At 47.0% G+C, this 15985-nt stretch overlaps 1 protein-coding gene across 1 annotated transcript in view; it reads left to right on the plus strand.

Moving 5' to 3' along the window:
- prdm10 (PR domain containing 10) overlaps positions 1 to 15985 on the plus strand; it is an 85103-nt gene that overhangs the window by 25105 nt on the left and 44013 nt on the right. The window contains exons 10-12 of the mRNA XM_045724930.1: positions 4641 to 4758; positions 4912 to 5032; positions 14846 to 15142. Coding sequence (XP_045580886.1) covers positions 4641 to 4758; positions 4912 to 5032; positions 14846 to 15142 — 536 coding nt within the window. The remainder of the gene's footprint in view (positions 1 to 4640; positions 4759 to 4911; positions 5033 to 14845; positions 15143 to 15985) is intronic.

Raw genomic sequence — 15985 nt, forward strand, 5'->3', positions numbered from 1 at the left:
CGTGGTGGGGGATGCTTTTAAAGCAGCACTATGTCTGTAGAAACCAGGCACAGCTCATCGAACACCATCCCTACCGTGAAGCGTGGTGGGGGATGCTTTTAAAGCAGCACTATGTCTGTAGAAACCAGGCACAGCTCATCGAACACCATCCCTACCGTGAAGCGTGGTGGGGGATGCTTTTAAAGCAGCACTATGTCTGTAGAAACCAGGCACAGCTCATCGAACACCATCCCTACCGTGAAGCGTGGTGGGGGATGCTTTTAAAGCAGCACTATGTCTGTAGAAACCAGGCACAGCTCATCGAACACCATCCCTACCGTGAAGCGTGGTGGGGGATGCTTTTAAAGCAGCACTATGTCTGTAGAAACCAGGCACAGCTCATCGAACACCATCCCTACCGTGAAGCGTGGTGGGGGATGCTTTTAAAGCAGCACTATGTCTGTAGAAACCAGGCACAGCTCATCGAACACCATCCCTACCGTGAAGCGTGGTGGGGGATGCTTTTAAAGCAGCACTATGTCTGTAGAAACCAGGCACAGCTCATCGAACACCATCCCTACCGTGAAGCATGGTGGGGGATGGTGGGGGACTGGGAGACTGGTAAGGATAGAGGGAACAATGAATGGAGACAAATACAGAGTACCTGCTTCAGAGTGCAAACAACTTTGGACTGAGGCGAAAGATTTACATTCCAACAGGACAAAGACCAAGCTTCGAACAAGAATGTGTAACTTTAATCTCATTGAAACTCTGTGAAAAGACTTGCAGATTGCTGTTCACCGCCGCTCCCCATCTAACTTAAGAGCTTGAGAAAATACGCAAATGCAGATGGACAAAGCTGAAACCGACATACCCAAGACGACTCAAAGCTTTAATCATCACCAAACGTGTTATACAAAGTAGATGTACTGTATACAGTTGAAGTCGGAAGTTTACATACACTTAGGTTGGAGTCATTAAAACTCGTTTTTCAACCACTCCACAAACAAACTATAGTTTTGGCAAGTCGGTTAGGACATCTACTTTGTGCATGACACAAGTAATTTTTCCAACAATTATTTACAGAGATAATTTCACTGTATCACAATTCCAGTGGGTCAGAAGTTTACATACACTAAGTTGACTGTGCCTTTTAATCCGCTTGGAAAATTCCAGAAAATGATGTAATGGCGTTAGAAGCTTCTGATAGGCTAATTGACATCATTTGAGTCAATTGGAGGTGTACCTGTGGATGTATTTCAAGGCCTACCTTCAAACTCAGTGCCACTTTGCTTGACATAATGGGAAAATCAGCCAAGACCTCAGAAAAAAATTATAGACCTCCACAAGTCTGTTTCATCCTTGGGAGCAATTTCCAAACGCCTGAAGGTACCACGTTCATCTGTACAAACAATAGTACGCAAGTATAAACACCATGGGACCACGCGGTCATCATACCGCTCAGGAAGGAGACACGTTCTGTCTCCTAGAGATGAACGTACTTTGGTGCGAAAAGTTCAAATCAATCCCAGAACAACAGCATATGACCTTGTGAAGATGCTGGAGGAAATAGGTACAAAAGTATCTATATCCACAGTAAAACGAGTCCTATATCGACATAACCTGAAAGGCCACTCAGCAAGGAAGAAGCCACTGCTTCAAACCCACCATAAAAAGCCAGGCCACGGTTTGCAACTGCACATGGGGACAAAGATCATACTTTTTGGAGAAATGTCCTCTGGTGTGATGAAACAAAAATAGAACTGTTTGGCCATAATGACCATCGTTATGTTTGGAGCGAAAAGGAGGAGGCTTGCAAGCCGAAGAACACCATCCCAACCGTGAAGCACGGGGGTGGCAGCATCATGTTGTGGGGGTGCTTTGCTGCAGGAGGGACTGGTGCACTTCACAAAATAGATGGCATCATGAGGCAGGAAAATTATGTGGATATATTGAAGCAATATCTCAAGACATCAGTCAGGAAGTTAAAGCTTTGTCGCAAATGGGTCTTCCAAATGGACAATGACACCAAGCATACTTCCAAAGCCGTGGCAAAATGGCTTAAGGACAACAAAGTCAAGGTATTGGAGCGGCCGTCACAAAGCCCTGACCTCAATCCTATAGAACATTTGGGGGCAGAACTGAAAAAGCGTGTGGGATCAAGGAGGCCTACAAACCTGACTAAGTTACACCAGTCTGTCAGGAGGAATGGGCCAAAATTCACCCAACTTGTGGTGGTATGCTTGTGGAAGGCTACCTGAAACGTTTGACCCAAGTTAAACAATTTAAAGGCAATGCTACCAAATACTAATTGAGTGTATGTAAACTTCTGCCCCACTGGGAATGTGATGAAAGAAATAAAAATCATTCTCTCTACTATTATTCTGACATTTCACATTCTTAAAATAAAGTGGTGATCCTAACTGACCTAAGACAGGGAATTTTTTACTCGTATTAAACGTCAGGAATTGTGAAAAACTGAGTTTAAATGTATTTGGCTAAGGTGTATGTAAACTTCCGACTTCAACTGTATGTGTGTGTTTGTAGCCTTGTCTATGATAGCAGTGATGTTTGCTCCTGGTCCTAATATTTTCTCTACACTACTGTAGTTGTTTGTTTCAGTACTGCAGGGTTTATTTAAACCCTAATGTTTCATCTGCTGTGGCAGGGTTTCGATACTGCGACCTAAACAATCGAATTTGCCACCTTTTTGACGGAGCGACACAGATTTTTAATTGGACGCAAGGGTGTCAGTGATTTATTTTTATAATCGTGGTCACGTTATTAAAAAAATGATCATGAGTTATTCAAACAGTAATGTGCAATTTCCCTCCAAAATATACCAACTTTCTGAAGAGGCAACAACGGACACCTCAATGCCTCGTTTGTGTGTGTGCCAGGGCTCGACATATTACAACAATTTTAAATATAAAATGTAGGTCTTTGAAAATTATAATGAAGTGGTTGAGAAAGTTGTTGAGTTTGACTTGCCAATGTCTGTATGAACCCTGTAGGCTATAGGCTACTTGCTCAGCCCGCATATGAAAGAAAAAAATCACCTACTATTGAAATTATGCACGCATTATAAACTTGCATGCTCCTTTAAATACAGGAACACAAGGGCATGCTCATTTAAATACAGGAACACAAGGGCATGCTCCTTTAAATACAGGAACACAAGGGCATGCTCCTTTTAAATACAGGAACACAAGGGCATGCTCATTTAAATACAGGAACACAAGGGCATGCTCTTTTAAATACAGGAACACAAGGGCATGCTCATTTAAATACAGGAACACAAGGGCATGCTCATTTAGAAGATGGCTAGTTATTATTAGCCTGGTCCTGCTAAGATGGCTAGTCATTATTAGCCTAGTTCTGCTAAGATGGCTAGTTATTATTAGCCTGGTTCTGCTAAGATTGCTAGTCATTATTAGCCTGGTTCTGTGTGATGGCTAGTCATTATTAGCTTGGTTCTGCTAAGATGGCTAGTCATTATTAGCTTGGTTCTGCTAAGATGGCTAGTCATTATTAGCTTGGTTCTGCTAAGATGGCTAGTCATTATTAGCCTGGTTCAGTATGATGGCTAATCATTGTTAGCCTGGTTCAGTAAGATGGCTAGTCATTATTAGCCTGGTTCAGTATGATGGCTAGCCATTGTTAGCCTGGTTCAGTAAGATGGCTAGTCATTATTAGCCTGGTTCAGTATGATGGCTAGTCATTGTTATCCTGGTTCAGTAAGATGGCTAGTCATTATTAGCCTTGTTCAGTATGATGGCTAGTCATTGTTAGCCTGGTTCAGTATGATGGCTAGTCATTGTTAGCCTGGTTCAGTAAGATGGCTAGTCACTAATAGCCTGGTTCAGTATGATGGCTAGTCATTATTAGCCTGGTTCTGCTAAGATGGCTAGTCATTATTAGCCTGGTTCAGTAAGATGGCTAGTCATTATTAGCCTGGTTCTGTGTGATGGCTAGTCATTATTAGCCTGGTTCTGCTAAGATGGCTAGTCATTATTAGCCTAGTTCTGCTAAGATGGCTAGTCATTATTAGCTTGGTCCTGCTAAGATGGCTAGCCATTGTTAGCCTGGTTCTGCTAAGATGGCTAGTCATTATTAGCCTGGTTCAGTATGATGGCTAGTCATTATTAGCCTGGTTTTGCTGTGATGGCTAGTCATTATTAGCCTGGTTTTGCTGTGATGGCTAGTCATTATGAGCCTGGTTCTGCTAAGATGGCTAGTCATTATTAGCCTGCTTCTGCTTAGATGGCTAGTCATTATTAGCCTGCTTCTGCTAAGATGGCTAGTCATTATTAGCCTGCTTCTGCTAAGATGGCTAGTCATTATTAGCCTGCTTCTGCTAAGATGGCTAGTCATTATTAGCCTGCTTCTGCTAAGATGGCTAGTCATTATTAGCCTGCTTCTGCTAAGATGGCTAGTCACTATTAGCCTGCTTCTGCTAAGATGGCTAGTCATTATTAGCCTGCTTCTGCTAAGATGGCTAGTCATTATTAGCCTGCTTCTGTATGGACAACAGGCACATTATGGGACGCAGCCCAGGTCATTATCAATTCTAAAAGATATTATAAAACAATTGTTGCGACCAAATCATGTGCTGGTGCACCAGTGTAGACCCATGACTCTGGTCTTGTTGCGTTTTTCAGTGTTACGCGAGCAGGAGAAGAATTGGCCGTGTTATGAGTGTAACAGACGCTTCATGAGTTCAGAACAGCTACAGCAGCACCTCAACATGCACGATGACAAGCTGGACTACGTCACCAGGTAACACGCACACTGGAATGCTTCGCTCGCCTCGTCCCCACAGTCCTCTCCTAGACCTGTAAAACACAGTTTGTCAGAAGATTTTAGTAAAAAATTTTTTTTTTTTTTTAAATTGAATGATCGAATGATTGACTTTAACCTGTGTTTCTGCAGACCGAAGGGGCGTGCTCGTGGGCGTGGCAGGAAGAGGTTTGGGACAGGAAGGAGACCGGGCCGCCCCCCTAAATTCATCCGGTTGGACCCTTCGATCGCCACGGCAGGGGACAAGACACCGGTACGTACAACTGTGTAACAGTCATAGTTTACTTTGAGACACTGTCCCAAATGGTCTCCTATTCCCTACGCAGTGCACTACTGTTAACCAGGGCCTGCATTGCACTACTGTTAACCAGGGCCTGCATTGCACTACTGTTAACCAGGGCCTGCAGTGCACTGCTGGTAAAGGGAACCATTTGGGACACATGAAAGAGTCCTAAGGTCCAGAGACAAAAGGAAGGATAACGAATCTCTGTCTCCATACTGAGAGACCTGTATCTGAATGTCTCCAGGCCTGATAGACCTGTATCTGAATGTCTCCAGGCCTGATAGACCTGTATCTGAATGTCTCCAGGCCTGATAGACCTGTATCTGAATGTCTCCAGGCCTGATAGACCTGTATCTGAATGTCTCCAGGCCTGATAGACCTGTATCTGAATGTCTCCAGGCCTGATAGACCTGTATCTGAATGTCTCCAGGCCTGATAGACCTGTATCTGAATGTCTCCAGGCCTGATAGACCTGTATCTGAATGTCTCCAGGCCTGATAACGGTGCCAGAGGGGATGGCTGCCATTTTACAGGCTCCTAACCAACTGTACTATTTTGTTTATTTTCTTGCATTGTTTGTAACTTATTTTGTACATAATGTTGTTGCTACCGTCTCTTTATGAATGAAAAGAGCTTCTGGATATGAGAACAGTGAGTTCTCCCCTCGAACTGGACAAAGATTTTTCTTTAATGAGTCTGATGCGAAGGATAGATTGTTTCTCCCAGACCAGGGCCCAAATCCCCATCATTGGCGTGAAGAAACGACGGAGGTACAGGGGGCGGAGATCGGGTTGCCATGTGAGAATTCGTCGGCGAGTGGTTAATTAACCATCCGTTCTATTGGCCAACGTGCAATCACTGGAGAATAAACACGATGAGCTCTGTTCGAGACTATCCTACCAATGGGACATAAAAAAAAAAAAAATCTGAACTCTTATGTTTCACAGAGTCGTGGCTGAACGACGACACCGATAAAATACAATTGGCTGGGTTTTCCGTGCATCGGCAGGACAGAGCAGCTACGTCCTGTAAGACGAGGGGTGGTGGTGTGTGTCTATTGGTCAGTAACAGCTGGTGCGCGATGTCTAATATTAAGGAAGTCTCGAGGTATTGCTCGCCTGAGGTAGAGTACCTTATGATAAGCTGTAGACACACTGTCTACCAAGAGGTAGAGCACCTCATGATAAGCTGTAGACCACACTATCTACCAAGAGGTAGAGTACCTCATGATAAGCTGTAGACCACACTAACTACCAAGAGGTAGAGTACCTCATGATAAGCTGTAGACCACACTATCTACCAAGAGGTAGAGTACCTCATGATAAGCTGTAGACCACACTATCTACCAAGAGGTAGAGTACCTCATGATCAGCTGTAGACCACACTATCTACCAAGAGAGTTCTCATCTATATTATTCGCAGCCGTCTATTTACCACCACAAACCGAAGCTGGCACTAAGACCTCACTCAACCAGCTGTTTAAGGCCATAAGCAAAGAAGAAAACGCTCATCCAGAAGCTGCGCTCCTAGTGGCCGGGGACTTTAATGCAGGCAAACTTAAATCCATTGGACCTAATTTCAACCAGCATGTTAAATGTTCAACCAGAGGAAAATCAACTCTGGACCACCTATACTCCACACACAGAGATGCATACAAAGCTCTCCCTCACCCTCCATTTGGCAAATCTGACCATAATTCTATCCTCCTGATTCCTGCTTACAAGAAAAAAACTAAAGTAGGAAGTACCAGTGACTCGCTCAATACGGAAGATGACGTGGATGCTACGCTACAGGACTGTTTTGCTAGCACAGACTGGAATATGTTCCGGTATTTATCCAATGGCATTGAGGAGTATACCACCTCAGTCACTGGCTTCATCAATAAGTGCATCGACAAAGTTTTCCCCACAGTGACCGTACGTACATTTCCCAACCAGAAGCCATGGATTGCAGACAACATCCACACCGAGCTAAAGGCTAGGAGATGATTGTGGACTACAGAAAAAGGTGGGTCGAGCACGCCCCCATTGTCATCGACAGGGCTGTAGTGGAGCAGGTTGAGAGCTTCAAGTTCGTTGGTGTCCACATCACCAACAAACTATCATGGTCCAAACACACCAAGACAGTCGTGAAGAGGGCACGACAACGCCTATTCCCCCACAGGAGACTGAAAAGATTGATGCTCTTAGGACCCATGCCAAAAGTTCTACAGCTGCACCATCGAGAGCATCCTGACTGGTTGCATAACTGCCTGGTACGGTAACTGCTCGGCCTCCGACCGCAAGGCACTACAGAGGGTAGTGCGTATGGCCCAGTACATCACTGGGGCCAAGCACATCATTGGGGCCAAACTTCCTGCCATCCAGGGAATCTGTACCAGAGGAACAAAGGAAGGCCCAAAAAATTGCCAAGGACTCCAGCCACCCTAGTCATAGACTGTTCTCTCTACTACCGCACGGAAAGCGGTACCGGAGCGCCAAGTCTAGGTCAAAAAGGCTTTCTTAACAGCTTCTACCCCCAAGTCATAAGACTCTTGAGCAGTTAATCAATTGGCTACCTGGACTATTTACATTGTCCCCACAAGACCTTTAAACAGGTCAATATTCACAAGGCCGCGGACGGATTACCAGGACGTGTACTGCGAGCATGTGCGGACCAACTGGCAAGTGTCTTCACTGACATTTTCAACCTCTCCCTGACCGAGTCTGTAATACCTACATGTATCAAACAGACCACCATAGTCCCTGTGCCCAAGAAAGTGAAGGTAATCTGCCTAAATGACTACCGCCCCGCAGCACTCACGTTGGTAGCCATGAAGTGCTTCGAAAGGCTGGTCATGGCTCACATCAACACCATCATCCCGGAAACCCTAGACCCACTCCAGTTTGCATACCGGCACAACAGATCCACAGATGATGCAATCTCAATCGAGAGCCTCCAGACCGGTTGCATCACCGCCTGGTATGGCAACTGCTCGGCATCCAACCGTAAGGCGCTTCAGAAAGTAGTGTGTACAGCCCAGTACATCAAATGGGGCCAAGCTTCCTGCCATTCAGGACCTCTATACCAGGCGGTGTCAGAGGAAGGCCCACAAAATTGTCATAGACTCCAGTCTCCCAAGTCATAGACTGTTCTCTCTGCTACCGTACGGCAAGAGGTACCGGAGCTCCAAGTCTAGGAACAAAAGGCTCCTTAACTTCTACCCCCAAGCCATGAGACTGCTGAACAATTAATCAAATGCCCTCCACCTTTGTTTTTACACTGCTGCTATTTGCTGTTTATTATCTATGTATAGTCACTTTACCCCTACTTACATGTAGAAATGACCTCGACTAACCTGTACCCCGCACATTTGACTCTGTACCGGTACCCCCTGTATATAGCCTCGTTACTAACCTGTACCCCGCACATTGACTCTGTACCGCTACCCCCTGTATATAGCCTCCACATTGACTCTGTACCGTAACACTCTGTATATAGCCTCCACATTGACTCTGTACCGGTACCCCCTGTATATAGTCTCCAAATTGACTCTGTACCGGTACCCCCTGTATATAGCCTCCACATTGACTCTGTACCGGTACCCCCTGTATATAGCTTCCACATTGACTCTGTACCGTAATACCCTGTATATAGCCTCCACATTGACTCTGTACCGTAACACCCTGTATATAGCCTCCACATTGACTCTGTACCGTAACACCCTGTATATAGCCTCCACATTGACTCTGTACCGGTACCCCCTGTATATAGCCTCCACATTGACTCTGTACCGTAACACCCTGTATATAGCCTCCACATTGACTCTGTACCGGTACCCCCTGTATATAGCCTCCACATTGACTCTGTACCGGTACCCCCTGTATATAGCCTCCACATTGACTCTGTACCGGTACCCCCTGTATATAGTCTCCACATTGACTCTGTACCAGTACCCCCTGTATATAGCCTCCATATTGACTCTGTACCGGTACCCCCCTGTATATAGCCTCCACATTGACTCTGTACCGTAACACCCTGTATATAGCCTCCACATTGACTCTGTACCGTAACACCCTGTATATAGCCTCCACATTGACTCTGTACCGTAACACCCTGTATATAGCCTCCACATTGACTCTGTACCGTAACACCCTGTATATAGCCTCCACATTGACTCTGTACCGGTACCCCCTGTATATAGTCTCCACATTGACTCTGTACCGGTACCCCCCTGTATATAGCCTCCACATTGACTCTGTACCGGTACCCCCTGTATATAGCCTCCACATTGACTCTGTACCGGTACCCCCTGTATATAGCCTCCACATTGACTCTGTACCGTAATACCCTGTATATAGCCTCCACATTGACTCTGTACCGGTACCCCCTGTATATATCCTCCACATTGACTCTGTACCGGTACCCCCTGTATATAGTCTCCACATTGACTCTGTACCGGTACCCCCTGTATATAGCCTCCACATTGACTCTGTACCGGTACCCCCTGTATATAGCTTCCACATTGACTCTGTACCGTAATACCCTGTATATAGTCTCCACATTGACTCTGTACCGTAACACCCTGTATATAGCCTCCACATTGACTCTGTACCGGTACCCCCTGTATATAGCCTCCACATTGACTCTGTACCGTAACACCCTGTATATAGCCTCCACATTGACTCTGTACCGGTACCCCCTGTATATAGTCTCCACATTGACTCTGTACCGGTACCCCCTGTATATAGCCTCCACATTGACTCTGTACCGGTACCCCCCTGTATATAGCCTCCACATTGACTCTGTACCGTAACACCCTGTATATAGCCTCCACATTGACTCTGTACCGTAACACCCTGTATATAGCCTCTACATTGACTCTGTACCGTAACACCCTGTATATAGCCTCCACATTGACTCTGTACCGGTACCCCCTGTATATAGCCTCCACATTGACTCTGTACCAGTACCCCCTGTATATAGCCTCCACATTGACCCTGTACTGGTACCACCTGTATATTGCCTCCACATTGTACCGGTACCCCCTGTAAATAGCCTCCACATTGACTCTGTACCGGTACCCCCTGTATATAGCCTCCACATTGACTCTGTACCGTAACACCCTGTATATAGCCTCCACATTGACTCTGTACCGTAATACCCTGTATATAGCCTCCACATTGACTCTGTACCGGTACCCCCTGTATATAGTCTCCACATTGACTCTGTACCGGTACCCCCTGTATATAGCCTCCACATTGACTCTGTACCGGTACCCCCTGTATATAGCCTCCACATTGACTCTGTACCGTAACACCCTGTATATAGCCTCTACATTGACTCTGTACCGTAACACCCTGTATATAGCCTCCACATTGACTCTGTACCGGTACCCCCTGTATATAGCCTCCACATTGACTCTGTACCAGTACCCCCTGTATATAGCCTCCACATTGACCCTGTACTGGTACCACCTGTATATAGCCTCCACATTGACTCTGTACCGTAACACCCTGTATATAGCCTCCACATTGACTCTGTACCGTAACACCCTGTATATAGCCTCCACATTGACTCTGTACCGTAACACCCTGTATATAGCCTCCACATTGACTCTGTACCGTAACACCCTGTATATAGCCTCCACATTGACTCTGTACCGTAACACCCTGTATATAGCCTCCACATTGACTCTGTACCGTAACACCCTGTATATAGCCTCCACATTGACTCTGTACCGGTACCCCCTGTATATAGTCTCCACATTGACTCTGTACGGTACCCCCTGTATATAGCCTCCACATTGACTCTGTACCGGTACCCCCTGTATATAGCCTCCACATTGACTCTGTACCGGTACCCCCTGTATATAGTCTCCACATTGACTCTGTACCGGTACCCCCTGTATATAGCCTCCACATTGACTCTGTACCGTAACACCCTGTATATAGCCTCTACATTGACTCTGTACCGTAACACCCTGTATATAGCCTCCACATTGACTCTGTACCGGTACCCCCTGTATATAGCCTCCACATTGACTCTGTACCAGTACCCCCTGTATATAGCCTCCACATTGACCCTGTACTGGTACCACCTGTATATTGCCTCCACATTGTACCGGTACCCCCTGTATATAGCCTCCACATTGACTCTGTACCGGTACCCCCTGTATATAGCCTCCACATTGACTCTGTACCGTAACACCCTGTATATAGCCTCCACATTGACTCTGTACCGGTACCCCCTGTATATAGCCTCCACATTGACTCTGTACCGTAACACCCTGTATATAGCCTCCACATTGACTCTGTACCGGTACCCCCTGTATATAGTCTCCACATTGACTCTGTACCGGTACCCCCTGTATATAGCCTCCACATTGACTCTGTACCGGTACCCCCCTGTATATAGCCTCCACATTGACTCTGTACCGGTACCCCCCCTGTATATAGCCTCCACATTGACTATGTACCGTAACACCCTGTATATAGCCTCCACATTGACTCTGTACCGTAACACCCTGTATATAGCCTCCACATTGACTCTGTACCGTAACATCCTGTATATAGCCTCCACATTGACTCTGTACCGTAACACCCTGTATATAGCCTCCACATTGACTCTGTACCGTAACACCCTGTATATAGCCTCCACATTGACTCTGTACCGTAACACCCTGTATATAGCCTCCACATTGACTCTGTACCGGTACCCCCTGTATATAGTCTCCACATTGACTCTGTACCGGTACCCCCTGTATATAGCCTCCACATTGACTCTGTACCGGTACCCCCTGTATATAGCCTCCACATTGACTCTGTACCGGTACCCCCTGTATATAGTCTCCACATTGACTCTGTACCGGTACCCCCTGTATATAGCCTCCACATTGACTCTGTACCGTAATACCCTGTATATAGCCTCTACATTGACTCTGTACCGTAACACCCTGTATATAGCCTCCACATTGACTCTGTACCGGTACCCCCTGTATATAGCCTCCACATTGACTCTGTACCAGTACCCCCTGTATATAGCCTCCACATTGACCCTGTACTGGTACCACCTGTATATTGCCTCCACATTGTACCGGTACCCCCTGTATATAGCCTCCACATTGACTCTGTACCGGTACCCCCTGTATATAGCCTCCACATTGACTCTGTACCGTAACACCCTGTATATAGCCTCCACATTGACTCTGTACCGGTACCACCTGTATATTGCCTCCACATTGTACCGGTACCCCCTGTATATAGCCTCCACATTGACTCTGTACCGGTACCCCCTGTATATAGCCTCCACATTGACTCTGTACCGTAACACCCTGTATATAGCCTCCACATTGACTCTGTACCGGTACCCCCTGTATATAGCCTCCACATTGACTCTGTACCGTAACACCCTGTATATAGCCTCCACATTGACTCTGTACCGGTACCCCCTGTATATAGTCTCCACATTGACTCTGTACCGGTACCCCCTGTATATAGCCTCCACATTGACTCTGTACCGGTACCCCCCTGTATATAGCCTCCACATTGACTCTGTACCGTAACACCCTGTATATAGCCTCCACATTGACTCTGTACCGTAACACCCTGTATATAGCCTCCACATTGACTCTGTACCGTAACACCCTGTATATAGCCTCCACATTGACTCTGTACCGTAACACCCTGTATATAGCCTCCACATTGACTCTGTACCGTAACACCCTGTATATAGCCTCCACATTGACTCTGTACCAGTACCCCCTGTATATAGTCTCCACATTGACTCTGTACCGGTACCCCCTGTATATAGCCTCCACATTGACTCTGTACCGGTACCCCCTGTATATAGCCTCCACATTGACTCTGTACCGGTACCCCCTGTATATAGTCTCCACATTGACTCTGTACCGGTACCCCCTGTATATAGCCTCCACATTGACTCTGTACCGTAACACCCTGTATATAGCCTCTACATTGACTCTGTACCGTAACACCCTGTATATAGCCTCCACATTGACTCTGTACCGGTACCCCCTGTATATAGCCTCCACATTGACTCTGTACCAGTACCCCCTGTATATAGCCTCCACATTGACCCTGTACTGGTACCACCTGTATATTGCCTCCACATTGTACCGGTACCCCCTGTATATAGCCTCCACATTGACTCTGTACCGGTACCCCCTGTATATAGCCTCCACATTGACTCTGTACCGTAACACCCTGTATATAGCCTCCACATTGACTCTGTACCGGTACCCCCTGTATATAGCCTCCACATTGACTCTGTACCGTAACACCCTGTATATAGCCTCCACATTGACTCTGTACCGTAATACCCTGTATATAGCCTCCACATTGACTCTGTACCGGTACCCCCTGTATATAGTCTCCACATTGACTCTGTACCGGTACCCCCTGTATATAGCCTCCACATTGACTCTGTACCGGTACCCCCTGTATATAGCCTCCACATTGACTCTGTACCGGTACCCCCTGTATATAGCCTCCACATTGACTCTGTACCGGTACCCCCTGTATATAGTCTCCACATTGACTCTGTACCGGTACCCCCTGTATATAGCCTCCACATTGACTCTGTACCGTAACACCCTGTATATAGCCTCTACATTGACTCTGTACCGTAACACCCTGTATATAGCCTCCACATTGACTCTGTACCGGTACCCCCTGTATATAGCCTCCACATTGACTCTGTACCGGTACCCCCTGTATATAGCCTCCACATTGACTCTGTACCAGTACCCCCTGTATATAGCCTCCACATTGACCCTGTACTGGTACCACCTGTATATTGCCTCCACATTGTACCGGTACCCCCTGTATATAGCCTCCACATTGACTCTGTACCGGTACCCCCTGTATATAGCCTCCACATTGACTCTGTACCGTAACACCCTGTATATAGCCTCCACATTGACTCTGTACCGGTACCCCCTGTATATAGCCTCCACATTGACTCTGTACCGTAACACCCTGTATATAGCCTCCACATTGACTCTGTACCGTAATACCCTGTATATAGCCTCCACATTGACTCTGTACCGGTACCCCCTGTATATAGTCTCCACATTGACTCTGTACCGGTACCCCCTGTATATAGCCTCCACATTGACTCTGTACCGGTACCCCCCTGTATATAGCCTCCACATTGACTCTGTACCGGTACCCCCTGTATATAGCCTCCACATTGACTCTGTACCGGTACCCCCTGTATATAGTCTCCACATTGACTCTGTACCGGTACCCCCTGTATATAGCCTCCACATTGACTCTGTACCGTAACACCCTGTATATAGCCTCTACATTGACTCTGTACCGTAACACCCTGTATATAGCCTCCACATTGACTCTGTACCGGTACCCCCTGTATATAGCCTCCACATTGACTCTGTACCGTAACACCCTGTATATAGCCTCCACATTGACTCTGTACCGGTACCCCCTGTATATAGCCTCCACATTGACTCTGTACCAGTACCCCCTGTATATAGCCTCCACATTGTACCGGTACCCCCTGTATATAGCCTCCACATTGACTCTGTACCGGTACCATCTGTATATTGCCTCCACATTGTACCGGTACCCCCTGTATATAGCCTCCACATTGACTCTGTACCGGTACCCCCTGTATATATCCTCCACATTGACTCTGTACCGTAACACCCTGTATATAGCCTCCACATTGACTCTGTACCGTAACACCCTGTATATAGCCTCCACATTGACTCTCACTCGTCTCCATACTGACGGACCTGTATCTGAATGTCTCTGGCGACAGGAGCTCCTGGGGTTCGTAGGGAAGCTGCCGTACGAGGAGAGAACAGACGGTGCTCTGAACGGTTTCAAGGTGGTAGAGCTGGAGACAGACGGGGAGAGGGGTGGAGGGTTGGAGACAGAGGCACAACTAGACCCCCCTGGAGGGGACCTGGCCCCCGACACAGAAACAGACCCCTCACCCCCCAACAGCGACCCACCCTTACCCCCCATCAAAGATGACCCGTCCCAGAGCAGCGCCACGGCAGAACCTCACCTCAGCCTCACCCCCCAAGACATGCGCCGGGCCAAGAGGATACGGGTAAGACTGGGGAGTGGTGAGGCCCTGTGCTGTGTTCAAATAAGAGAAAACATATTGAAATGTTTAAAAACAAATTAACTTCAGGACAAAAAGTGTTACCAGTAGTCATGCAGCCCTGGTCTGTAGTGTTACCAGTAGTCATGCAGCCCTGGTCTGTAGTGTTACCAGTAGTCATACAGCCCTGGTCTGTAGTGTTACCAGTAGTCATGCAGCCCTGGTCTGTAGTGTTACCAGTAGTCATACAGCCCTGGTCTGTAGTGTTACCAGTAGTCATACAGCCCTGGTCTGTAGTGTTACCAGTAGTCATGCAGCCCTGGTCTGTAGTGTTACCAGTAGTCATGCAGCCCTGGTCTGTAGTGTTACCAGTAGTCATGCAGCCCTGGTCTGTAGTGTTACCAGTAGTCACGCAGCCCTGGTCTGTAGTGTTACCAGTAGTCACACAGCCCTGGTCTGTAGTGTTACCAGTAGTCACACAGCCCTGGTCTGTAGTGTTACCAGTAGTCACACAGCCCTGGTCTGTAGTGTTACCAGTAGTGTTACCAGTAGTCACACAGCCCTGGTCTGTAGTGTTAACAGTAGTCACACAGCCCTGGTCTGTAGTGTTACCAGTAGTCACACAGCCCTGGTCTGTAGTGTTACCAGTAGTGTTACCAGTAGTCACACAGCCCTGGTCTGTAGTGTTACCAGTAGTCATACAGCCCTGGTCTGTAGTGTTACCAGTAGTCACACAGCCCTGGTCTGTAGTGTTACCAGTAGTCACACAGCCCTGGTCTGTAGTGTTACCAGTAGTGTTACCAGTAGTCACACAGCCCTGGTCTGTAGTGTTACCAGTACTGTTACCAG

The sequence above is a fragment of the Salmo salar genome, chromosome ssa09 (assembly GCF_905237065.1).
Source record: "Salmo salar chromosome ssa09, Ssal_v3.1, whole genome shotgun sequence".
Lineage (NCBI taxonomy): Eukaryota > Metazoa > Chordata > Actinopteri > Salmoniformes > Salmonidae > Salmo > Salmo salar.